Source organism: Schistosoma haematobium, chromosome 1 (assembly GCF_000699445.3).
Source record: "Schistosoma haematobium chromosome 1, whole genome shotgun sequence".
Lineage (NCBI taxonomy): Eukaryota > Metazoa > Platyhelminthes > Trematoda > Strigeidida > Schistosomatidae > Schistosoma > Schistosoma haematobium.
In genome coordinates, this window is record NC_067196.1 from 45,571,621 (window position 1) to 45,597,454 (window position 25,834).

Consider the following 25,834-nt stretch of genomic DNA (forward strand, 5'->3'; position numbering starts at 1 on the left):
ACTGGCGATGCAGGACAACAGGGACTCTTGTCCCGCTAGAATCCACCAGCAGGTGATAAGTCATCAAGTGCCTCCATAAAAATGTAAAAGGTCTATGACGTAAACTGGGAAAACAAATACTTTCATTTGGATTTGAATTTATCGGGCCAATCTGAAACATGAAACGTTGAAAAGATAGGTTTCACTAATCCACTTTTATCTTAGTTTCAGAACTACCTAAAGTATAGTATGTTTCGTCTTAGGATAATTAGAGTGCACATAAGTTGCAGGGTCTCGACATCAGGAGCTTCACGGTCCTTTATGGAAATTTACCCCCGTTTGTTTCTTCAGAGTACAATCTGTAGCTAATGATCACAAAGAACCTGGACACCAACTCAAAATACACCGGAAATGCAGGCAATGCAAAATGAACTCAGTGCTTTAAGCAATGACAACTTGGCATATTCACTGAATTAGTGTCCTTACCTCATTATGAAACATAAAACTCCATTCTGAAGTCTACAGTTCTGTCCAATAATCTCTCTTCGAAATAGACATATATCTCTTGGACCAAGGACAAAGATAGGCAACTGAGTGGGTGATAGGGACAAAGAATAAAGCTTACGAAGACATGCTCCAACACGTGATTGTTCGTTAAGAGTGGTAGAAAAATAAACGATGATCTGAGAGTGTCAGTCTCCCACTTAGAATGACTGTGCCTGATGTGTCTCATAATTCAACTACTGTTAACATTACTACATATCATTAACTACATCGTATCTCGCTTATTGTTTTTCTCGTTTCTCCTTTTATTCGAAAACTTCGGTCTTTTCACAATGTCCACATCACCAATTAATTAAGTTGCTGATTTATTTATTGCCTGAAACAACCATCTTCTAACATTCGGATTTTCACTTTATTACTTTTACGGAACAATCAACCAACCTATCAGTGATAGGTTCTGGTAACCAGAAACCCTACAGTCCAGAGTAAAATGCACTCGAGTTGCAAAATATACAAGCCGACAAAACTGAATGGAGTTAATATCATCGAGTTGCTTGCCTACCGCCCATTAGAAATTACCAAATAACTGGAACAGTACTGAAACAACAAGAAAAGATTGCAAAGAAATCAATCTGTTTATACAAGCTCGTGTCAACGATTTTGGATATTGGACATATTATCAGTTGTTCACCTTTTTTTCATGTTTCTAGGCCTCTACTTAATAATATCATTTGCATCTTCTATATCGTTCACAACTATTTGAATCAGATGAGTCATTTAGGGATATTGACCTTCAGAGACCCGCCAAGGAAAAAAATTGTGGAATAGGATGCCAAGAGGTGTGTTAGAATATATTTTAGTGGTCTCCTTATACTATCGTGAAGTCTTGGGATAAAATAAAAAAACGTGACTTCAGTTATACATCTCATTTTCAAGTGCTAGGTTGCAGTTCTCAGTCATTTTAATGAGTTCGTGTTTATGTATTTTATAACGAAAAAATTGAAAGCTGTGTATGGCACTCAGATTTTCAAAACATGTGAACTACAGTCTTATCAATAAGCTCTCCTTTTACCTTCTAGTATTTTACCGGCGAGACTAGTTTATGGATGACCTCTGAGCGACGCTATACAGACCTTGAGAATATCCACCTACATACTACGGCAGTATGAGGGTTATAAACAAGTGTAAGGAATTAGGGTTAATATTTTAAGTTGATAGTTAAAGTTAGGAATTAAATAAAGCTTTTTAATCACGAGCTGACGTCAGTTATAATGCCAAAACTAACCAAATGACGGAATTAGTTTCGCGTCTAGAATGGTTATCGTAAATCTGATTGGTTCCTCCATAAATTACAGTCTCACCCTTTTATTATCGATAATTAATCGTGTAGATTGCATTTTCCGGGTCGGAAATGTCTGATATACTATCACTTCGGTAATAAGTACATGAATATTCTACTCCCTCTCATATTTTAATATTTCTATCCCAATGTCAAGTGCAGATTTAGTGTAGTCAACTTCTTACATTTGGTTTAATAGCCAATAGTACTACTAGATTACTAAGATAAAAGCGGCGACCTAATGATTGACTTAACCACTAAGCTATCACTTCACTTAGAAGTATGCTCTCCCTCTGTAATCACACAGTCATGTTGACTCGCTTAAAAGAAGACTGTACCCACTCACATTTTAGTTCTTGATACCTTACATATTATGACTAAGCCACTGTAGGACTTCGGAGGGAGAGCCTGGGTCTTCCATTGTATAACAACACGGTCACCAGAAATTGTCTTCAGAATTGGTTCTGATTCAAACAAATGCTTACAACCTAGATATATATTTCCCTCCAATTCGTATTGTACGATTTGAGTAGACAGTGATCCTTGTGTATCTCTCTACATTTGCGTAGTTATTAATAACGCTCGTACCATTTTAAGACGGTCTAAAGCGAGTAGCGTTCGGCCTTGGCCTTCTTTAATTGATTACTCAACTTTGGTATGAACTAAGAATAGGAATGGCTGTTCAAACTTGCGTGTCTACCACCCATGCAGGCATATTTTGACGCACTTGCGTTAACTAGTTGGGATTGTCCAAGAGTGGTTTTATGTATGAAACACAAGTTAACTTGTATTGAACAACCGTCAATTTTGTGTAGCGCCTCTCTGCATGCCAGTTTTCCAGTCGGCACTTGAATCACATTTTCACTCACTGATTGACAAAAGCCTCTTTAGTCAGTTAAGCGAATTCCTTAGCTTAATTGTTTCGGGACTAGTTTTTGCAAATATTTGATCAGATTCAGTGCAAACTTCATCTTTAGGCTCTGTTCTTAGCATATGAATTTCAAACAGCTCGCTCCTTTCATAAGCTTTGTCGTGCACGCGAAACCAATCATAATGTTACGTTGTCTATTAATCAACCGAACCTACTGATTCCATTGAACTATTCCCGTTGATACACTCAGAACATTAGCTTGACGTTAGCGTTCTTTCTTTTTTACTTCAACGTGTATTTACCTGAGTCCAAAAAGTCATAGACTATATCAATTTCATCACTAAGAAGTAGAGTTCAGAAGCCCAAATTATATTTTTGGAGACGACGTAGTTTCGGTGACACCTTGTGACTCTTCGAATATAACAAGTTTATTTTGAACATGTGTACTTCAAAATAGTCATTTATATTGACTCTTAGAATTTTTCAAGCAGGGCTGTAGACGGAAACGCGAACTTGTGCATCATTATCGCTATATGTTAAGCAGGTGGTAAGAATAATTTTATATCACTTCTCCGTTTCCATCTGAATATTGCAAACTTAACGATCATGGTTATACGGACTACCATATTTGTGCAAGCTTTCGAAAAATGAATTTGGATAACATATCGTCACTTGCGTATTCATATTGAACTTTGATGGGGATAGCATCAAGAAATGCCCTTACATTGATATAGTATTGATTTAATAGTTGGATTCATTAGTCGATGAAGGCCAGACTATCATTGAAAACCTGGAAGCACTGGACGGACGTTTCATCGCAGTATGGGACTCCTCAGCAGTGTGCACCCACGGTCCCGCACGTGGGACTCGAACCCAGGACATTAGATCTCGCGCACGAACGCTTAATGTCTAGACCACTGACGCGGCAACCAACGGTGTTAATGTGTAACTCTAACCAATCCACGATATTGCGCGACCGTCCACCAGTTTTCGGTGAGTAACCGCCTCACAACGAGAACGGTTGAACTCCACTGATCGCGGCTTCTCACTAGAACTCCAGGAAATACATCTTGAGGAGTCCCATACTAGGACAAGTCGACCTTCCAATGTTTTCAGTGGTGGTCTAGCTTAAATCCACTCATGAATACAACTATTAAATTGACATATTTATTGTAATCGGTCCTGATATTATTTTGAAGCGCAAAATATCAAACTTTCAGACCCTCGATTCTAGTATTCTAATCCACAAGTAATTGAGTTTGGCGTGTTTTGTGTTTTCTCTAAGTAGGCCTTTTGCACTTACAAAGCTGTCCAGGCTCTACACCCCCTATCTCACTCTCTTATCGAAAAGACTGTGGTCACTCAAATTAAAGTCAGGAATCACTTTAAGTTCAACTGCCCTCTAAGACATTATATATTTCTATATAATTCTAGACAAATATAATCTGGAATATGGTCACATAACATATAATCTAGTGTTTTTCTTGTATCTACAGATTATGACAAACGCCCTCGATCAAGATCTCATGACCGATACAGGGATCGTAATGATAATTGTGAGCGTTCTCGTAAACACCGAGAAGACTACCATCGAAGAGATCGCGACCACGGATACGATTGTGATGAAAGAGATGTAGAAAGAAGCCGATACCGACATGAAAAAGAAAAACGCAGAGACCGTGATAGTCGACGAAGACATGAACAAAATCATAACGACGAAAGATGGAAGCGTCGTACACGCTCTAGGAGCCCCATGTCTACAGCTGAAACAGAAACCGTGGAGTATGAAGAGGGTAGGTTGTTCTTGAAGCTCCATCACCTTTTTAGCAGAACCAACTGAACCTGTAACCGAAGAGGAGGCAGGAATGATGCGCACTATGGGTTTCTGCAATTTCGGCACAACAAAAGGAAAGCATGTTATTGGTAACAGTGTTTATGTGGCAAACATAGCAAAACAGCGAAAGTATCGTCAGTACATGAATCGTCGTGGAGGTTTCAATCGTCCGCTCGATCCAGTTGCTTAAACATTATGATATTTGTATATATTCTCATAAAGCCTGTCAAAACGCACTCAACATAACGAGATGTATTGATAGGAAGTATAACTCGTACATTTACAAAAATTGTAATGTGTATTTCACAAAGTAAGAAGGGCCAATTGCTGCGTAGGTATAATAGATGTATTTGTTGCGTTGCAAGGTGAAACACTTGCTAAGAATAAATCATACTTCGCTTTTCGGGCAAGTGTTATTTGAAAAAAAAAGGCAATCTAGCATTCGAAGCTCAACCAACAATTTAAAAATACGCAATTACAAATAAGGCTAGATTCTTTTACAGAAATTGTTCATTTGATTTCGATCATTATGTAGAAACTATATCAAGGATAAATTAATATATTTGTAACATCACAATGAGTTATTTGTTCTCCGAAGAAGTGGCTTACACTGAGTCACGAAACATCAGAAAATCTAATTTCCCTGCTCATTGGGATATTACAAATATATTAATTTATTTATAACAATCTACCCAAAGCTCAATTTATTCGAAACTACCAAGCCACACCTTGGCAAGGATACCTATATCAAGGATATTTGCTTCCCATAACACCGTTGAGACGTCAATTTTTTGTTGTGCTTACGTCTTTACCTTGCAAATCTTAAGTGAATCGATCTTAAGCATTATTTACAATTAAAATAATTTCTTCATATTCTACACTCTAACTGGGAAATTCGATCATCCCAAGAAGTGCAGTTTTCTAAGTAGTATAACATCTAGCATATCATCTGAATACGCAGTACTGTAGAATATTATAAGCATATTTTAAAATGATACTATTCTATAGATCTAAACAAAAAAGTAGTATAGGATTCATATAGTACTAAATGTGACAATGAAATAGAGCGATTAACATTAGTGAAACATCTCAGTACTTTATTAGATCGTTACTAAAATCCATAAACGTTGGTCATTTTTGCAGCGCTAGTAATATCTTAATCTTTACAAAAATCTCTCATCACTTTCATTTAAATTATTTGTTGTACAAAAGTAATGAGCAGCACATGTACACGGAGAAAGTAATATTGGTTTGTGTTATAAAATATTTACTATTTTACAACTGCATTAACCACCAAGTTCAGTGTTTGCCAATGTAGATCTTGACATATCAGTTTTTCCTCTAGCTAACATCCGTCATAAAACGATGTGAATGTTTAGGGCCAAACATGAAGCTGTTGGCTACCAAAAAATCCAACATTTCGGAACAGGGATAAGTCCTTTGATGCATTAAGGTTCTGAAATAGATTAGTCATCCGAATCATAACGGTACAGAGTCATCGCCTGGTTTATGATCTTATTTTTAAACAGTAACAAAGACGGTCCATTTATTGAATTTAGAAATCTAGTTATACATTCGTCATTTGTGAGTTGGGCCAAAGCAGGTTCTACGTTTGCCATGAGGAATAAGATCACTAAAGCCATTAATTGACTTTCGTTTTGGTTCATATGTACGTTCTTACTTGTAAGACTAAAAGAAAAAAAAGGAATATCGCTAATGAGTAGTGAAATTAGAAAGTGTCAAATTAGAAAAAATGTAATTACGTTTTAAGTTTCCTAGACTTACGTAGTGCATGCCATCACCCAAAAGATGTCTTATTTTCGTGCAGTATCGTCTCAATAGAGAATTAATATCTTGACAACGGAGTTCAGCTGAACCAGCCGACATAATGACAGGACATTTAATCATCGATATCTCATCATCACCGAATGACGAGATAAAAGTCAGCTACCAATGTTACAAGTAATTAAACTGTGGCGACGAGATATGACTGCGAAAGCTGTACTACTAACTAAACAGAAATGTAACGGCATTAATCGTTGAATGATGCGGACTTTTATTTCAGTGAAAAAATTCAAAATGGTCGCAAAACATCTATTCTAAGTAAGCCCTAATATTCTTCGAAACAAAGGAAGCTAGACCACCCAGCTTAGGAAATGTGACACTAAAACCATCCACCTGAGTTGCGAATCCTCATCAATACAAAGACGATCTTTTGGTCGTGGGTGAAAGAAAATTTCTAAAGGATGTTTCTTCAGAAACGTAAATTTTATGAAAATAGTTACAGTAATTAGATTTATTCTTACTTCACGATATTGGGCAAAATTGAGTTATAAATCTTGATAAATTGAGAAACTTACTTAAAATAAAGCACAGAATTTTCTAATCTTCTGTATACACAATGAATATTTATTTTTAAAGCATCTAATATTGGATGCATGCTAGAATCAAAAAAAGTAAATTGAGGTTTTTTTAATAAGTGAATACTAGGACAATCACTTAGTTCGCTGTTATGTATTATTTTATTAACTGCTTGATTCGAATTCTCCATGGAATTCTACGCTAAACGAAGTAATAATTTTGACTCACTCGAAGAATAAGGCACACTAGTATACAGTATTAGTAGAAGGTACTTATCGCTCACCGATAATTCGCTAGCTTAAACAAAAGCCAGCTAAGTAGAAAGACAATTATAAGCTACTGAAAACTTGGTAGATTGGGATTCCAACTCGTTCAAAAGACCAATTTAATTAACTCCGATGAAAGTAAACGGGACATCCCTAACCACATTAAACGTGACTAAGGGACTATTAGTATAAGTACTTTTACTCCAAACTTTACGTTCAGAATTTACTGCTCACATTGAAATGATATTACATTATTTGCACGCCATCATATAGGCTTGTACCACACGGGCTTAATGATTAGTTTCCTAAGTTTACGAATTACCTATTCAAAAATGACTGTCTACAAAAAAATTCATTAATTGTAGTTCCCTGTGAAAAATCTAGTTTGGTACACAGCAGGGAAAAATGCGCCCCACATACATTTCCACGGGAGTGTTGTGTATAACTAAATGATCATAAAAACCGCACCTAAAATAATTACTTCACCTTTTTTTGAGATCATCCAGTAGGATTTGTCTACGGAGAACTTCAGGAGAAACCGAATCAACAAGTGGTAGAACACAGGTAAGCGGATACTGGAAAAAACAAAACATAAAATAATCCTGTATTCTAATGGATAAAATACTGAGATTTCTAGACAACTGTCTCATACAAATGGAAATACTCGATATTAAGATACAAATATGAGGTTGAAATAAAGAAATGCAAGTTCCTTATAATGAATACCAACTAATATAGACTGTATTTTACACACAGAAATCACAAGGCCTTAATCGTTAGGTCGTAGAGACCATTAGCAAATCTCAAGAGGCCTAAACCACTAGAATTAGGCTAGAAAGACACCGAGGATCACTAAACGTGCTACCAAAACATGTGGAGGAGAATCACAAAACAGGTTTATACACTGGTTAACAGTAATATTTTAGTGCACACCAAAATAAGATATGGGAATCACTAAAATAGGAAAAGGAGTCAAATTTTATCCTGTCGTAGTAATCAATATTTGAAAGACTGAAATATTTACTCTGTGAAAGTCGGAGCGCGGACAGACTGGTTAGTCACAATCAGTAAATCATTACATCCTATTTAGTTTCACAACGAAATTACTTTGTTAGTTGCGTCAAGGGAAATATTTTCCCTCACCTATCGACCATATCTAAAATAAAACTATAGCTTTGGACTAAAAGCACGTAACAGTTTGTTTACACATTATGTGGTAAGCATATATACTGAGGAATGATACTGTAATAGAAAGCAGATAAAAAGGCAACCAACTTACGTCAGAAAATTGAGTTTTCTCCCGGGTTTCTTCTTTTGATGATACATGTTTTAAGAAAAATTGCTGCAAAATTTTGCTATGTAACCCATCAACCGAAGTTGGTTCCTCAGATGTAAATGTATAGGTGGTGAGAATCACAAATGCTTTTTCAGTTAGCCACTCTTGTAAACGTTTTGAAAGTTTGTCGCATAGATTAGTAGAAACATTTTGGTTATCCAACAGTTGTTCGCAATCTGATGGAGACTTGAGATACATTTCTGACTGATTATCATAAGATGTAACTGTAGATTCAACAGAGTCTAATGCATGTGGACAAATGTCACGAACTACGATGCTATTTTCATTATTTGTTCCAAGTGCCAGTTTCTCGAGCTCCTTACGTGAATATTCCAATGTACTACTTGACAAGTCAATAGATTCGGATTCAGTATTCACATTAAGTTCGTTTTCAATACTTGAATCACTTTCAGATCCATTTAAGAGTAAACGATTCTGTACATCTAAAATCACTTTACCAACATGTCCTGGAACATTAGGAGGTAGCAAACTTATGTGACATGGTTTTAAACTATCTGCTGAACGGCACCATGCTGGTTCTTTAGAAATCTGTTTGCGTATGTAACATGAAGCACGGTAACACCAGTCTGAGCAAAATGGCTACGATGAACAAAGTCAGTAGATTTAATTGGGAGTTTTAAAAATGAATAGCAATAAAAAGCTAATTAATATTTAGTGTCTACTAGATTACGAACCTCCTTCTAAAACTAAGATTATGGAGACTGGGAAGTGCGGACATTCTCAAAACATTTACAAAAACAAAACCTATTTCTAGTGGTTAAGCACGACATAATTCATCAAGACTCATAGTCTATAAAATTCACACGTTTATGATAGACAGAGCTTTGAAGTTGTTATAACTGTGAAAATATGCTGCTGATTAAGGGGTAGCGAATTATTGATCGGACCAAAGACGCGCAAACACGTAGAACGACCTAGGGTTCTGATTGGTCCTGCTTCCCTGTATAGGCCAGCCAGTTGAGTCCAGAACACAAGTCACACCCTCTGAGTTATAAATCATTATATTTCAAACATACTTTGTTTATATACCAGTCAAGCAGACCACAACGTACCATAAAATAGAGAATAACATTGTACAATAATGGCCAGTAGGAAAATGACACGTTAAACAAATATTGACCAATAAGATGATACCGTTTCATGTCCAAGGATAGCATTAGGCTTAACAGGATAATTTTTGGGATATTTTCCTGAATATCCCAACACCTCCCTTTTTTGGAGATCCGGAGTTGATGTCCGGATTTTAAATTTTTCTCGCGTCTATCCTCCCCCTCGAAATAATGTTGGGTCCTCATATACCCAAGGAACAGTTAGTGTGACTCTATTTGAAGCATATTTCCCGCATTGAGTAGAGAGTCCACTAGAACTGACTAGACGGTGAGGATCAGCGACAGTAGATATGAGGTCATTAGGGTTTGATTCTTGTGAAACATTTCCATCAGATCTCTTCAAAATTCCATTAGTGGATAATAGGTCACTAAAACAAACAGCATCTATCAAAATTGTATTAGATTTCTGACCATTATTTGATGTATGGGACACATTCTCTGGCAAAACAAGAGGATCTTTTCGTGAGCTGGATATGCTACTGTCTGTACATGCTGTTTCGGGGATGATGGAGTTTGACTCCATTACCGGGCATGTTTCTGGAATAGAAAGTACTGGACCACTGGGCGCATCATGGATGACTGTTTCGTTTGAAGTACAGTTCATCGAGGATTCATGGAGGCTGCCGTCATTTTCCAGCTCACTGTGTAATTGAGATATTAATCCATCCACTTCCGTCGCGTCTTTATAGCATGAGTGATTTAGCAGCTGCGTGCGGAATTTGACTAATAACTCCAAATGTCGTTCAAAGAGCAGCTGTAATCGATCGGAAGGGAGAGTCATTTTTTTCTTTGAATCAGCACCGTAAATGGAAATTAGCTGTATGAATAATGACCAATGTCGTTCAAGGACACTGATGACAATCTGGATACTGATTGGTTGAATAATTAGACTGGATTTCGTCCAATAACAGGATGACTTTGGATTGTGTCTTTTCTTCACCCCGTCGCCAATTGTTATAACGTGAAAATATCCCAAAAGAAGTACTGACCTCTGTAATACTATGCTTCACCTTAACCACTGGATCCGCCGTCAACGATGGATCCTGAAAACGTCATGTGGATGAGTATTTGATGTACTACGAATTCTGAACAATCTGGATCCTTTAACGTACGCCTTTGCTTCTATGTACATTGTTACACCAAAAATCACAACTGACTCGATAGTGTATGAGATATTGATTAACACAATAAGTTATCCCAGGATTCATGTACAATAATATCATGTTCGTTTTTCTAAAGTCAACAACAGGCTGCTTGAAAGGCGGTATTCTTGAACACATAAATCTGGTGATATAAGCTTATCAGGAATTAGTCATAGGTTCAGCAACAAAAGTAATGATAAATTCGTTATACCCCAGTCAATAGAAAAATGAACTTCTGATGTTTCGCACTGTATTGTAAATAACTTCTTCAGAAAAAACGACTCGGTTAGAAATAAGACCTTCTACTCTTTGGGATAACTGAGCCTGGAGGTTAGCGACCCATCCCGTAGAAAACTAACTCAATAAAAAAACTTTAACCAGAAAAAAACTATTTAAACTCTGTCCTGAGAGTCGGAATGTCCTCATTTAGAAGTTATGACGCCTCATGATGAAAGCCGAGTTCCTTCGGAGGTCACGATGCTGACACCCCTTCTAACTAACAAAACAACCATCTATTTAGGTACATGGTATACTCGTACAATGTGGGGGACCGGGAGAGTCTTCCAAATTGCTGCACAAATGAAGAGATACAACCTAGATGTGCTTGGGATCAGTGAAACACGTTGGACGCAAGTTGTACAACAACGACTAGCTTCAGCCGAGCTTCTGTTATACTCCGGCCATCAAGAAGAAAATGTCCCACATACACAAGGAGTTGCATTGATGCTGTCTAAACAAGCACAAAATGCACTTATAGGATGGGAATCTCATGGACCAAGGATCACCAAAACCTCCTTCAAAACAAAGAAAGAGGGCATTTCAATGAACGTCATCCAATGCTATGCGCCTACCAACAACTACAATGAAGACGCTAAAGATCAATTCTACACTAGGCTGTAGTCAATCGTTGAGAAGTGTCCAACAAAGGACTTGACCATTCTGATGGGAGATTTAAATGCCAAGGTTGGAATGGGCAACACCGGATATGAAGACATCATGGGACGACACGGACTGGGAGAAAGGGACGAAAATGGTGCGAGATTTGCAAACCTATGTGCCCTCAATAAACCGGTTATAGGTGGACGATGCAGAAAGTGACAACCAAGAGAGGAGCTGATATAGCCTAAGATAATCACGTACTGATCGCCAAAATGAAATTGAGACTCAAGAAACAGTGAACAACGGTGCGGACAATATAACAAATAAGTAAGTAAGTACTCTTTGGGATGTGACAAACTTATCATTATTTTTGTGATTAGCAATTCATTTGATGCTCAATTCTTTCGAAATCATCAAGTCAAACTTTGGTGATGAAACTAAGGAATTCAACATTTTTGAACAAACATATTGAAAAATCAGAATTTTCCACGTACTTTGGAAATAACTCTTTCCTCGTTACCGCTAAAATGCACTTATAATTATCAATAAATCATAAGATATGCTATTTCAAACCTTGGCTTACACCCTGTTACATACCGAATGACCGCTAAATAAACCTTTCTAACCTATAATTTGCCCTGATATTATTTCTCAAAAAATAAACCAATGTGTGAGACTCACTTGACGCTTGGTAATATCGTATACTCTCCGAGTGGTTGTGCAGATACGGTACTTTTGTTTATTGGTTTGACCTTTCGGCTTGGAACATAATACATAACCACAATTTCCATAAGCGTTTCGCTCTATCGAGATATCGTCATATTGTTCACGTTCCAACCATGGTAACTAAATTGATGGGAAAACACAAACGTCATCACTTGAATATAAATTTCGTTAAATAAACTAAGAAAATAGTGAGATTTATATAGTTTCATTTAGAACATTTTCACGTACAAAAAAAATCTTCAAAGCCTACTCTGTGATGAATGTTTAAAAACTACATTATAAGTCGACTGTATAATGATCCAGCAATTAATTTATGGACTCATTCTAATCTCGCTAACGACTTATTATACGACATCCAGATAACAAAAATTTCTAATAAAATAGTGAAATTTGAATTGGAACAGGCTGAGTTGAAGTCACCTTGACTTGATATGATGCCTAGTTCAACTTTGACCGATCTGCGGTATTCTACATAGTGCTTATTTCCTGAAAAATAAACATCACGGAAGTGGACTACGAAGTTTCTGGAAGACAAAGAAACTATACTAAGAATGTTTGACAAGTCATCACTACTAGAGCAGTTTATTGCATTTAGAAGAATACTGCTGCCATCCTAGTTAGTTTCGAGAGGTGAATTAGAACTTAGGCCATTTTTAGATCTAATCAATGTTGACTGCTTCCCAAGACCAATAAGTTTGAGAAAATACTCTTAAGGAAATGCCATATTAAAACACAAATATTTTTATTCAGGTATCATCAATTAATATATAGTCTTGATGTTCATGGTACATCCTGACAAGCCTATTTTTGTCAACGACCAGTGAAATAATTTCGGATTCTTGTTAAAGCTTGACTTTAGTTGAATAATCACTAAAAACCAGGAAAGATCAGACAGCTAGTTTTCCTCGTTATGGAACACCTCAACAACAAGAATTCATGAACAAAGCACAGGTCGTACCTGAAACCCTCAGGTCTCGCGGCAAGCACGTAACATCTAGATTACTGAGTTTGAATTCAAGGGTACACACTACTAACCTCAATACACGTGACAACATAGGTTTCCTAGAACGTGTGCACATAGAATCAATTTTAGTTATAATGCAAGTTTTCCTACCTTTACTTCGAATATGTGCGTTTCCTAAGAAAGAGTACAAATGAATATAAAAAATATTTATGTTAATGGTCTCCATTACGTTTACACATTCATCGGATATATGAGAATTAGAAGAAAACTTCACTCATAATAAATGAGTACATTCGATTGATGAAACAAAAAGAATCGTCGAAAATAAAAAAAACGACTAACCCGATATCTGTATTAACACTTACAGCATAAGCCAGCATATCAGTATTCACAGGATTGTGAGCGAATCTTTCAACGATCCGTAAAGCTTGACGGAGAAACAGTGCTTGTCGCTTTCTCGTCTCGACTTTATCTTTTTCTAATCCCTTGAAAGGTGGAGGGGCAGAGGGAACATCGAATTCATCATTCCCGTCTGAAGACATCTAAAATTAGTAAAATCTAAAAGATAAGCAAGATGAATCCAAGGGGATTTGGTAAAACAATAATTACAGAAATATACACACATATATTCGCAAAAACGCAACACAATAAGAAAACACAAATAACAGAAAAGCATATCTCGAGATTTTTTGATCAATGAGATTCAGGGTATGAAACATGCACGAGTAAAGAACAGTTTGTACACTTTGCATACGGGACTTGGCATAGTACAGCAAGGTCGTCTAAGACATGACTTCCACCGCAGCGACAAGGAAACCAATAACAGTGACACTCTTGATTGTGGGATTGTAAATCTACGTCATGAACGGATTCGCTTTCATCATGAAATTGGTCAAATGATACGTCAGACTGTATAGGCAATCCAGCAGAGTGAGATATAATTTTATGTTGTTTCAACAAAGCGTCATAAGCTTTACGTTTTTCTGGATATCGCAAAACACTCCATGCCCTTTCTACGACCAAGAATTTTCTATTTGAAACATCTGGATTTTTATCTGGATGGAACTTAAGTCGAGCTTCGTTAACAATTCGTTTGATTTCGTCTTCTGTAGCATCCATGGTACACCCTAAAACTTCATAAAAATCATCCATTATCCTAAAAAAAATGCAGATATTAAGCAAGCGGAACAAAATGAAGGGAAAAAAAGTTGAGTGATTTTAATTGTGTATTTCAGATGTATATACATATTTGTGCATTTGTGTGTAGCGGTAACGTTTTAATCGCTTTCTTCATCGGAATCGCAATATTCTGGTGCTTCGGGTTTGGCCCAATTCGGCTCTGATGATTTTGGAAGTTGGACTTTATTGGTTGGAACCCAACCAGCCTCCACACTTTTGTTAAGAAAGTCACCTTTATCACTTTGTTCTCCTTTACATTGAACAGGAGAATGAGAACAGGAATGATGTTGATCTTCATGATCACTTTCGCTTAATTCAGAATGCTTCTTCTTTTTTTCACGCAGTATAGTAATACGAGACAATAGATTCTTGGCAAATTTGAAGAAGCCTTTGGTATCTGTAGTGCATGCGTAGCACCGTGCAGTTTTTTTATATCGCTGAAGAGCACAATCACTACAAAAGTAATGTTTACATCTTTAGAATTAGACAGATAAATCTATTGAAACTTACATGGTTACAACTGGGTCTTTATAGTCTTTGCGACAAATCATGCAAGATAATGGGATATCTTCAAAGCCTTCGTCTTCAGAAGAGTTGTGCGATATCTCGTAACGATTGTCTTCACCATCAATTCCATACACTCCCTCGGCTAATTCTTGTTCTATTTGCCAACCATGTTTATAGTCTGATCTGTCATGCAGAAACTTGCAGCTATCCCCAAAACTACAAAATCCTGTTTCTTTGTAGTCCTAAAATGTAAATAACTTAAGGCCCAAAACAAATATACACACTTTACAAATATCCGGTTGATAATCCCATCTTACAGTAGCTCTTAAATTGGCTGGCGCTCGCATAGGACCTTTACGGTTGAAGCCACTAGATGCATTGCCCATAACAGTGTCTTTCTTTTCAATGTACTGAGCATAATTGTTAAGTCCCTTATATATATTACGATTATGAGATTCCTGAAAAAACGAATAATGGTTCTATAAATGAAGTAGGAAACGCACCTGGTTTAATTTTTGAGCCTTTTCAAAGATAGCTTGCGCATCACAGTTCACATCGGTATCGATCTCCACAGTAGCAGTTGCAATATGCTCTTTTGTTATCCTAGATTCCTTGAAAATTCTAAATATTATTATAAAAAATGTACCTTAGAATGAGAAGCCTTATAAGTGACGGTATTAGGAGTGCTGTTATCAAACTTATCAGAATCATCATCAGATGAGCAGTTTTTGTTACCACTAAACTTTGAAGTCTAAAACTGTATATTATAGTTATCATTAGCAAACCTGTTGATACAGCATATTATTAATCTGACGTCTTTTCTGAGTTTTTATGACTGCTTCATCTTCACTAGAAGAACCTTTCTCAAAATAAAATTTATGCAAAATGAATACCCTCTTTTTGTCGTATATTTTTTCGACTACGTTTTTTAAAGAAGACACAACTTTCGCTCACGTTTTCAGTCATACTTAGTATCTAGATGAAAAATAAAAACAGACTGTTACAAGCTTAGCACTAACTTCTGTAATAATGGGCAATAAAATCAAGTTCCTTGAATCTAATGTACAATGGTGACCACTAGATTTCATTTGATTTCTCTTTACGCAAAGATGAGATCCTGGCACGTACAGTTCTAATTACAGCAGGGAGTTTCCGAAAAAGAGGTGGATATATTTGCACAAAGCCTACTTCGGTCTAGGTACCCGAGTAGTATTCGAGCCAGCACAACTATGATGATTACTAATGAACGAAATCCTTTTGTCTGAACCTATTAATTACACAAACGACTATTCCATTTACTTAATTAAATACAAAGTAATTCTAAAATTCCCTATTTTTCTACTTTCTCTCATTACCGTTGTGTTTGCTCTTTATTTTCCAATTCTGAAAACTCGCCTAAAGTGGAAATTTCTTTCTACATAAAACGAACTCCAGCCACTGACTGGTCGAAATTTCACTGTTACCAATGAATAAAAATTATGAATTAGCTTTTCTGAACCGACGTGTGCCATTCAAACAGCCTTTAACCGGATCCCAAACCGAATCAATGGTGCACATGGGCTCCAGTATCCTGCAGGAACAAATGGCGTATGAACCAATTTTCGGTCACCGGCTACCATGGGACTGCATCTCCTCATGATGCTCCACTGCCCTGTGGGCCAGACCTTTAGGTCAAAGGCTCGGGGTGTGGCCCCCTAAGGAAACCACCTGCCTCGGTCTGGGCACCCGGGTAGTATTACAGCCCACACACAAATATGATGAAATGTCTAAATTTGTGGAAACTACTTTTCTTGCTTCGACTAACAATCAAATGATTCAAATTATTATTATTATTATTATTATTATTATTATTATTATTATTATTATTATTATTATTTACTACGTCATTATTCACCCCCTTTTATTCCTACTCTGTCGATACTTATTTTTTTGACTTATACAGCAGCTCGTCTATGGTGGAATTTCGACTCTCTCTAAACGTTCTCGAATCACTGTCCGGTTGAAAATTGAATGTTACCACCGAATATGAGTACTGAAGCAGCTTTTCTGAAACCACGTGCACCATTCAAACTGGCTGCATTCAACGTTCGCACACTTATGCAGGTCGGACAACAGATAGGGCTGATTATGTCTGTGGAACGTCTTAATATCGACGTTTGTTGTCTAGCCGAGACCCATATTCAAGAATCTGGTGAAGTACTAGAAATTCGCTCTCCATCTGTCGCTTCGAAAAGCTTGTTTTACGTATGCTTATCCGGGGACGCAGTGGCATCTTCGTCTGGTCTTGCTGGCGTTGGTGTCGCACTAAGCGCTAGAGCTGAGGCAGCACTAATCGATTGAATCCCCATTAACAGTCAGTTATGTGCTGTTAGATTAGAAAGTTCCATCAAAGTGAGAAGAAATCGGCGTGAGAAACGATGTCTTTTCGTCATCTTCGGTTATGCCTTGATAGATTGCAGCCCGGATGCAGTCAAGGACGAATTCCACCACCAGTTGACTGTTCTCCAGAAAGTGCGTTCGATAGATATTATAGTACAGAAGAGAGTCGTTTAGGTGGCCAATGGGGACTTGTCGATCGCAGGACAGATAACGGGGACCGTCTACAGCAACTTTGCACAGACCACAACCTGTTTCTGGCTAGCACTAACTTCCGACACAGTCATCGCCGATGTGCCACCTGGCGTCCTCCCTCTGCATCTCAAGCCTGGACTCAGATTGATCACATCGCGATCAGCTACCGCTGACGTGGTTGTGTACAAGACTGCCGCTCCTTTTGGAGTACCTATCTGGACTCTGATCATGCCCTAGTCTGCGTCAATCTTACCTTACTCTTCAGCGGCAAACGAAGCGACCGCCAGCAAAGGATTGATGTCAGCAAGTTGGTCGCAACTTCTGTTGCAAGTAAGTATCGAACCCAGCTAGCTTCTAGGCTAGCTACGATTCCACCGAAAAGTATAGATGAGCATTGGTTGCAATTGCATGACGCCATAAAAGTTGCGAGTAAAGTCGCTTGCGGCTTTGCGAAACGTCCCACTTAGAAGGACTGGGTTTCTTCTGGTTCCTTACAACTCATTGAAGCACGTCGGTCTACTCCGTGTGACCGTGAGTTTGACCACAAACGAAGGATATTACGTAATGACATTGGGCAAAGTTTGTGTAAGGATTGAGAAGCTTGGTGGTCGGAGCGTGCTAATGAGCTGGAAGCAGCAGCTGCATCTGGTAACTACCGGAAGCTCTTCCAACTCATCCGAGTCACTGGTAGCAAGAAGTCTGGTGTGAGCGAAACAATCTACGAGGATGATGGGATGCCAATCACTAACATCCATCGACGTCTTGGAAGATGGTCAGAATTTTTCGAAGGGTAGTTCAACTGACCTGCTGGTCCGGCAACATCAGTCAGACTGTCCTGTCCTCCATGGCCGGTGACGACTGATCCACCAAATGAGGTGGAAGTCCGCAGGGAACTTCAACTCTTGAAAAGCTACAAATCACCTGACCCAGATGACTTACATCCGGCTCTTTTTAAAGATGGTGGTGACTTTCTGGCTAAGGAACTGACAAGGTTGTTTACAGAGGTCTGGGAGCTAAAGAGTGTACCAACGTCTTGGAATGAGTCGATAGTTGTCCCTATCTTTGAAAGGGGTTCACGTCGTTTCTGTAACAACTATCGGGGGATAACTCTACTTCCGATTGCGTCCAAGCTATTGGCTTCTGTCATACTTCGTAGGTTGTTCAAAACCCGAGAAAGATTGACTCGAGAGAAGCAGGCTGGGTTTCGTTCTGGTCGAGGATGTATTGATCATATCTTCACCCTCCGCCAAATGTTAGAACACCCCCATACTTATCAAAGGCCAACAATCGTAGTGTTTCGTTGGACAGGACTGTACTCTGGCATTGTCTATTGAAGAAGTGCATGTCTGAGAAGTTTATTGACATCTTAAAGGCCCTATATACAAACATCTCAGGTAGAGTGAGGGCATACAATCACCTCTCCCCATTGTTCCATTCGAGCAATGGGGTTAGGCAGTGTTACCCAATCTCACCATTGCTCTTCAACTTTGCCATCGATGACATTCTGGAAACAGCTCTGATGGATGTAAGTAATGGCGGTGTGGATCTGTTGCCTACAGAAAGACTTCTCGACCTTGAGTACACGGATGATATTGTCTTACTGTGCGATAATGTCCAAACCATACAACCCATACTTAATCAGTTGGCAACCAATGTCCGTAGGTACGGTATGTGCTTTGCACCTTCAAAGTGCAAAGTACTTCTACAAGACTGGCAGGACCCTGATCCTGTACTCACCGTGGGTGGTGAGCAGATAGGAGTAGTCTAGAATTTCGTGTATCTAGGTAGCTGAATAAACGCTGGTGGGGTGTGAGTGATGAGATCACTGCACGTATAGTGAAAGCCAGAGTGGCTTATGCCAATCTGGGCTATCTTTGGCGCCTTCATGATGTTATTCTGGCTGTAAAAGGTCGGATCTACAACGCGTCGGTGAGAACAGTTTTACTCCATACTTGTGAAACCTGGCCTCTCCGAGTTGAGGATGTTAGACGATTCTCTGTGTTTGATCATTGTTGTCTCCGAATGATTACTGACATCCAGTGGCAACATCATGTTAGTAATGCAGAGGTTCGGCATCGTGTGTTCGGGCACAGAGACAATAATGCAATCGGTGTCACCATCTTGAAACACCGACTTCGGTGGCTTGGACATGTTCTACGAATGTCGTTCCAGAGAATTCCACGTCGTGTATTATTTTCCGATGCTGGGACTGGTTGGAAAAAGTGGAGAGGTGGTCAGTGTATGACATAGTGTCGTGGTATGAAAGAAAGCTGCAAAGGGCTGACTTCTGTTGGTCCTTCACGACTCCCTGGCTGGGGTACGAGAGATGGTGCAACACAGTGGCTAGAGACGTTATCAGATATAGCTCAGAATAGAAACCAGTGGCGATCCTGCTGTAACCTTCCTTTACTTTCTGCATAAAAAGTGGTTGTTTCTTCCTTAACTGAAAGATTTCTTCTGATTGTACCTTTCGGTTCCCCATCATTACCACTTATTATTACACTACCTTACAACAATCTCTTCCTTATTCTTTTTTTACCCTCCTTACATTTTTTCCTTTTCCTTCTCTTTAAATTCTCATTGTTTTGTGTGGCGCAGTCTTGTACCAATATGTATGTGTTCAAATAAATAAACAATAAATACTTCAGCGTTTGCACACTAATACAGATCGTGCAACAGAATGTTTTGGCTATATCTTTGGACAGTCTGAATATCGACTCTTACTGTCTATCCGAGAACCGTATTCAAGACCTTAATAAAGCACTATAAATTCGCTGCCCATCTGAAAATGCAACAATACTGTTTTATGCGTAGACGTACGAAGACTCTGTGACATTATCTAGATTTGATGGCGTAAGTGACACACTAAGCCTCAGAGAAGAGGCTGTACTAGTCGACTGAATCCTCATTGCCAGTCGATTACATGCTGCTATGTAAGAATGCTACGTCAAAGTGGGATTTAGAAAACAATGTTCTTTGCTCACCCCCTCTATGCCCGAATTGATTTCAGTCCAGATGAAATCAAGGATGAGTTTAGCACCAATTAAATGGTCTAAAGAAAACCCGTTTGGTAAACATTGTAATGATAGCTGGAGATTACAATGTGCAAGTTAGGTTTCTATGTACTTAGGAGTCATTTGGGTGTCTAAACAGGATTTGTTGGTTCTAGGTCAGATAACGGTGACCGCCCCCTGAAATTTGAGTAGATCACAATCTACTTTCGACCAGAACCAACTTTTAGCACAGTCATCGCCAGTGTATTACCTGGTATCCTCCCCTTGCATCTCAAGCCTGGACCCAGATTGGCCACATCGCGATTAGCTGCTGCTGGCGTGGTTGTGTACAAGACTTCTGCTCCCTGTGGAATATTTATCTGGACTCTGATCATGGTCTCGTTCGAGCTAACTTTATCTTACGTTTCAGTGGCCGACAACTTCATCGCCATAAATGGATCGATGTTATCAAATTAGCTGCACTTTTTGTTGTAGCTAAACATCAAGCCGAACTAGGTTCAGGACTATCAACTCACCGAAAAGTGTAGATGAGCATTGGCTACAATTGCATGACGCCATAAAAGTTGCGAGTAAAGTCGCTTGCGGCTTTGCGAAACGTCCCACTTAGAAGGACTTGGCTTTTACAGGCTCTGTACAACTCATTGAAGCACGTCGGTCTACTCCGTGTGACCGTGAGTTTGACCACAAACGAAGGATATTACGTAATGACATTGGGCAAAGTTTGTGTAAGGATTGAGAAGCTTGGTGGTCGGAGCGTGCTAATGAGCTGGAAGCAGCAGCTGCATCTGGTAACTACCGGAAGCTCTTCCAACTCATCCGAGTCACTGGTAGCAAGAAGTCTGGTGTGAGCGAAACAATCTACGAGGATGATGGGATGCCAATCACTAACATCCATCGACGTCTTGGAAGATGGTCAGAATTTTTCGAAGGGTAGTTCAACTGACCTGCTGGTCCGGCAACATCAGTCAGACTGTCCTGTCCTCCATGGCCGGTGACGACTGATCCACCAAATGAGGTGGAAGTCCGCAGGGAACTTCAACTCTTGAAAAGCTACAAATCACCTGACCCAGATGACTTACATCCGGCTCTTTTTAAAGATGGTGGTGACTTTCTGGCTAAGGAACTGACAAGGTTGTTTACAGAGGTCTGGGAGCTAAAGAGTGTACCAACGTCTTGGAATGAGTCGATAGTTGTCCCTATCTTTGAAAGGGGTTCACGTCGTTTCTGTAACAACTATCGGGGATAACTCTACTTCCGATTGCGTCCAAGCTATTGGCTTCTGTCATACTTCGTAGGTTGTTCAAAACCCGAGAAAGATTGACTCGAGAGAAGCAGGCTGGGTTTCGTTCTGGTCGAGGATGTATTGATCATATCTTCACCCTCCGCCAAATGTTAGAACACCCCATACTTATCAAAGGCCAACAATCGTAGTGTTTCGTTGGACAGGACTGTACTCTGGCATTGTCTATTGAAGAAGTGCATGTCTGAGAAGTTTATTGACATCTTAAAGGCCCTATATACAAACATCTCAGGTAGAGTGAGGGCATACAATCACCTCTCCCCATTGTTCCATTCGAGCAATGGGGTTAGGCAGTGTTACCCAATCTCACCATTGCTCTTCAACTTTGCCATCGATGACATTCTGGAAACAGCTCTGATGGATGTAAGTAATGGCGGTGTGGATCTGTTGCCTACAGAAAGACTTCTCGACCTTGAGTACACGGATGATATTGTCTTACTGTGCGATAATGTCCAAACCATACAACCCATACTTAATCAGTTGGCAACCAATGTCCGTAGGTACGGTATGTGCTTTGCACCTTCAAAGTGCAAAGTACTTCTACAAGACTGGCAGGACCCTGATCCTGTACTCACCGTGGGTGGTGAGCAGATAGGAGTAGTCTAGAATTTCGTGTATCTAGGTAGCTGAATAAACGCTGGTGGGGGTGTGAGTGATGAGATCACTGCACGTATAGTGAAAGCCAGAGTGGCTTATGCCAATCTGGGCTATCTTTGGCGCCTTCATGATGTTATTCTGGCTGTAAAGGTCGGATCTACAACGCGTCGGTGAGAACAGTTTTACTCCATACTTGTGAAACCTGGCCTCTCCGAGTTGAGGATGTTAGACGATTCTCTGTGTTTGATCATTGTTGTCTCCGAATGATTACTGACATCCAGTGGCAACATCATGTTAGTAATGCAGAGGTTCGGCATCGTGTGTTCGGGCACAGAGACAATAATGCAATCGGTGTCACCATCTTGAAACACCGACTTCGGTGGCTTGGACATGTTCTACGAATGTCGTTCCAGAGAATTCCACGTCGTGTATTATTTTCCGATGCTGGGACTGGTTGGAAAAAGTGGAGAGGTGGTCAGTGTATGACATAGTGTCGTGGTATGAAAGAAAGCTGCAAAGGGCTGACTTCTGTTGGTCCTTCACGACTCCCTGGCTGGGGTACGAGAGATGGTGCAACACAGTGGCTAGAGACGTTATCAGATATAGCTCAGAATAGAAACCAGTGGCGATCCTGCTGTAACCTTCCTTTACTTTCTGCATAAAAAGTGGTTGTTTCTTCCTTAACTGAAAGATTTCTTCTGATTGTACCTTTCGGTTCCCCCATCATTACCACTTATTATTACACTACCTTACAACAATCTCTTCCTTATTCTTTTTTTACCCTCCTTACATTTTTTCCTTTTCCTTCTCTTTAAATTCTCATTGTTTTGTGTGGCGCAGTCTTGTACCAATATGTATGTGTTCAAATAAATAAACAATAAATACTTCAGCGTTTGCACACTAATACAGATCGTGCAACAGAATGTTTTGGCTATATCTTTGGACAGTCTGAATATCGACTCTTACTGTCTATCCGAGAACCGTATTCAAGACCTTAATAAAACACTATAAATTCGCTGCCCATCTGAAAATGCAACAATACTGTTTTATGCGTAGACGTACGAAGACTCTGTGACATTATCTAGATTTGATGGCGTAAGTGACACACTAAGCCTCAGAGAAGAGGCTGTACTAGTCGACTGAATCCTCATTGCCAGTCGATTACATGCTGCTATGTAAGAATGCTACGTCAAAGTGGGATTTAGAAAACAATGTTCTTTGCTCACCCCCTCTATGCCCGAATTGATTTCAGTCCAGATGAAATCAAGGATGAGTTTAGCACCAATTAAATGGTCTAAAGAAAACCCGTTTGGTAAACATTGTAATGATAGCTGGAGATTACAATGTGCAAGTTAGGTTTCTATGTACTTAGGAGTCATTTGGGTGTCTAAACAGGATTTGTTGGTTCTAGGTCAGATAACGGTGACCGCCCCTGAAATTTGAGTAGATCACAATCTACTTTCGACCAGAACCAACTTTTAGCACAGTCATCGCCAGTGTATTACCTGGTATCCTCCCCTTGCATCTCAAGCCTGGACCCAGATTGGCCACATCGCGATTAGCTGCTGCTGGCGTGGTTGTGTACAAGACTTCTGCTCCCTGTGGAATATTTATCTGGACTCTGATCATGGTCTCGTTCGAGCTAACTTTATCTTACGTTTCAGTGGCCGACAACTTCATCGCCATAAATGGATCGATGTTATCAAATTAGCTGCACTTTTTGTTGTAGCTAAACATCAAGCCGAACTAGGTTCAGGACTATCAACTCACCGAAAAGTGTAGATGAGCATTGGCTACAATTGCATGACGCCATAAAAGTTGCGAGTAAAGTCGCTTGCGGCTTTGCGAAACGTCCCACTTAGAAGGACTTGGCTTTTACAGGCTCTGTACAACTCATTGAAGCACGTCGGTCTACTCCGTGTGACCGTGAGTTTGACCACAAACGAAGGATATTACGTAATGACATTGGGCAAAGTTTGTGTAAGGATTGAGAAGCTTGGTGGTCGGAGCGTGCTAATGAGCTGGAAGCAGCAGCTGCATCTGGTAACTACCGGAAGCTCTTCCAACTCATCCGAGTCACTGGTAGCAAGAAGTCTGGTGTGAGCGAAACAATCTACGAGGATGATGGGATGCCAATCACTAACATCCATCGACGTCTTGGAAGATGGTCAGAATTTTTCGAAGGGTAGTTCAACTGACCTGCTGGTCCGGCAACATCAGTCAGACTGTCCTGTCCTCCATGGCCGGTGACGACTGATCCACCAAATGAGGTGGAAGTCCGCAGGGAACTTCAACTCTTGAAAAGCTACAAATCACCTGACCCAGATGACTTACATCCGGCTCTTTTTAAAGATGGTGGTGACTTTCTGGCTAAGGAACTGACAAGGTTGTTTACAGAGGTCTGGGAGCTAAAGAGTGTACCAACGTCTTGGAATGAGTCGATAGTTGTCCCTATCTTTGAAAGGGGTTCACGTCGTTTCTGTAACAACTATCGGGGATAACTCTACTTCCGATTGCGTCCAAGCTATTGGCTTCTGTCATACTTCGTAGGTTGTTCAAAACCCGAGAAAGATTGACTCGAGAGAAGCAGGCTGGGTTTCGTTCTGGTCGAGGATGTATTGATCATATCTTCACCCTCCGCCAAATGTTAGAACACCCCATACTTATCAAAGGCCAACAATCGTAGTGTTTCGTTGGACAGGACTGTACTCTGGCATTGTCTATTGAAGAAGTGCATGTCTGAGAAGTTTATTGACATCTTAAAGGCCCTATATACAAACATCTCAGGTAGAGTGAGGGCATACAATCACCTCTCCCCATTGTTCCATTCGAGCAATGGGGTTAGGCAGTGTTACCCAATCTCACCATTGCTCTTCAACTTTGCCATCGATGACATTCTGGAAACAGCTCTGATGGATGTAAGTAATGGCGGTGTGGATCTGTTGCCTACAGAAAGACTTCTCGACCTTGAGTACACGGATGATATTGTCTTACTGTGCGATAATGTCCAAACCATACAACCCATACTTAATCAGTTGGCAACCAATGTCCGTAGGTACGGTATGTGCTTTGCACCTTCAAAGTGCAAAGTACTTCTACAAGACTGGCAGGACCCTGATCCTGTACTCACCGTGGGTGGTGAGCAGATAGGAGTAGTCTAGAATTTCGTGTATCTAGGTAGCTGAATAAACGCTGGTGGGGGTGTGAGTGATGAGATCACTGCACGTATAGTGAAAGCCAGAGTGGCTTATGCCAATCTGGGCTATCTTTGGCGCCTTCATGATGTTATTCTGGCTGTAAAAGGTCGGATCTACAACGCGTCGGTGAGAACAGTT

General features: G+C 39.6%; 2 protein-coding genes across 5 annotated transcripts in view; one reads left to right on the top strand and one right to left on the bottom strand.

Annotated features, from left to right (window-relative positions):
- The first annotated feature begins 699 nt into the window (after nucleotides 1-699).
- Nucleotides 700-5,219, top strand: SNRNP27 (U4/U6.U5 small nuclear ribonucleoprotein). The gene is made up of 3 exons (XM_051208813.1): nucleotides 700-1,322; nucleotides 4,190-4,486; nucleotides 4,521-5,219. The coding sequence occupies exons 1-3, from the start codon at nucleotides 1,313-1,315 to the stop codon at nucleotides 4,715-4,717; spliced, it is 504 nt and encodes a 167-aa protein (XP_051074217.1). The 5' UTR covers nucleotides 700-1,312; the 3' UTR covers nucleotides 4,718-5,219.
- A 67-nt stretch (nucleotides 5,220-5,286) lies between these two features.
- The window catches only part of CWC24 (RNA-splicing factor), a gene marked incomplete at its 3' end in the record, with an annotated part of 30,197 nt that continues 9,649 nt past the window's right edge, over nucleotides 5,287-25,834 (bottom strand). The window contains 17 exon segments of one of the 4 annotated variants that reach the window (XM_035730748.2): nucleotides 5,994-6,216; nucleotides 6,888-6,968; nucleotides 7,641-7,729; nucleotides 8,434-9,090; nucleotides 9,811-10,157; nucleotides 11,438-11,492; nucleotides 12,323-12,487; nucleotides 13,697-13,873; nucleotides 14,190-14,487; nucleotides 14,606-14,723; nucleotides 14,743-14,984; nucleotides 15,021-15,259; nucleotides 15,302-15,475; nucleotides 15,521-15,628; nucleotides 15,664-15,768; nucleotides 15,803-15,876; nucleotides 15,911-17,876. In XM_035730748.2, the coding sequence (XP_035586293.2) occupies nucleotides 5,994-6,216; nucleotides 6,888-6,968; nucleotides 7,641-7,729; nucleotides 8,434-9,090; nucleotides 9,811-10,157; nucleotides 11,438-11,492; nucleotides 12,323-12,487; nucleotides 13,697-13,873; nucleotides 14,190-14,487; nucleotides 14,606-14,723; nucleotides 14,743-14,984; nucleotides 15,021-15,259; nucleotides 15,302-15,475; nucleotides 15,521-15,628; nucleotides 15,664-15,768; nucleotides 15,803-15,876; nucleotides 15,911-15,983 (3,225 nt within the window). In that variant the 5' untranslated portion in view covers nucleotides 15,984-17,876. Of the gene's footprint in view, nucleotides 6,217-6,887; nucleotides 6,969-7,640; nucleotides 7,730-8,433; nucleotides 9,091-9,810; nucleotides 10,158-11,437; nucleotides 11,493-12,322; nucleotides 12,488-13,696; nucleotides 15,476-15,520; nucleotides 15,629-15,663; nucleotides 17,877-25,834 lie in introns of those variants that run through there. 4 annotated transcript variants of the gene reach the window in all.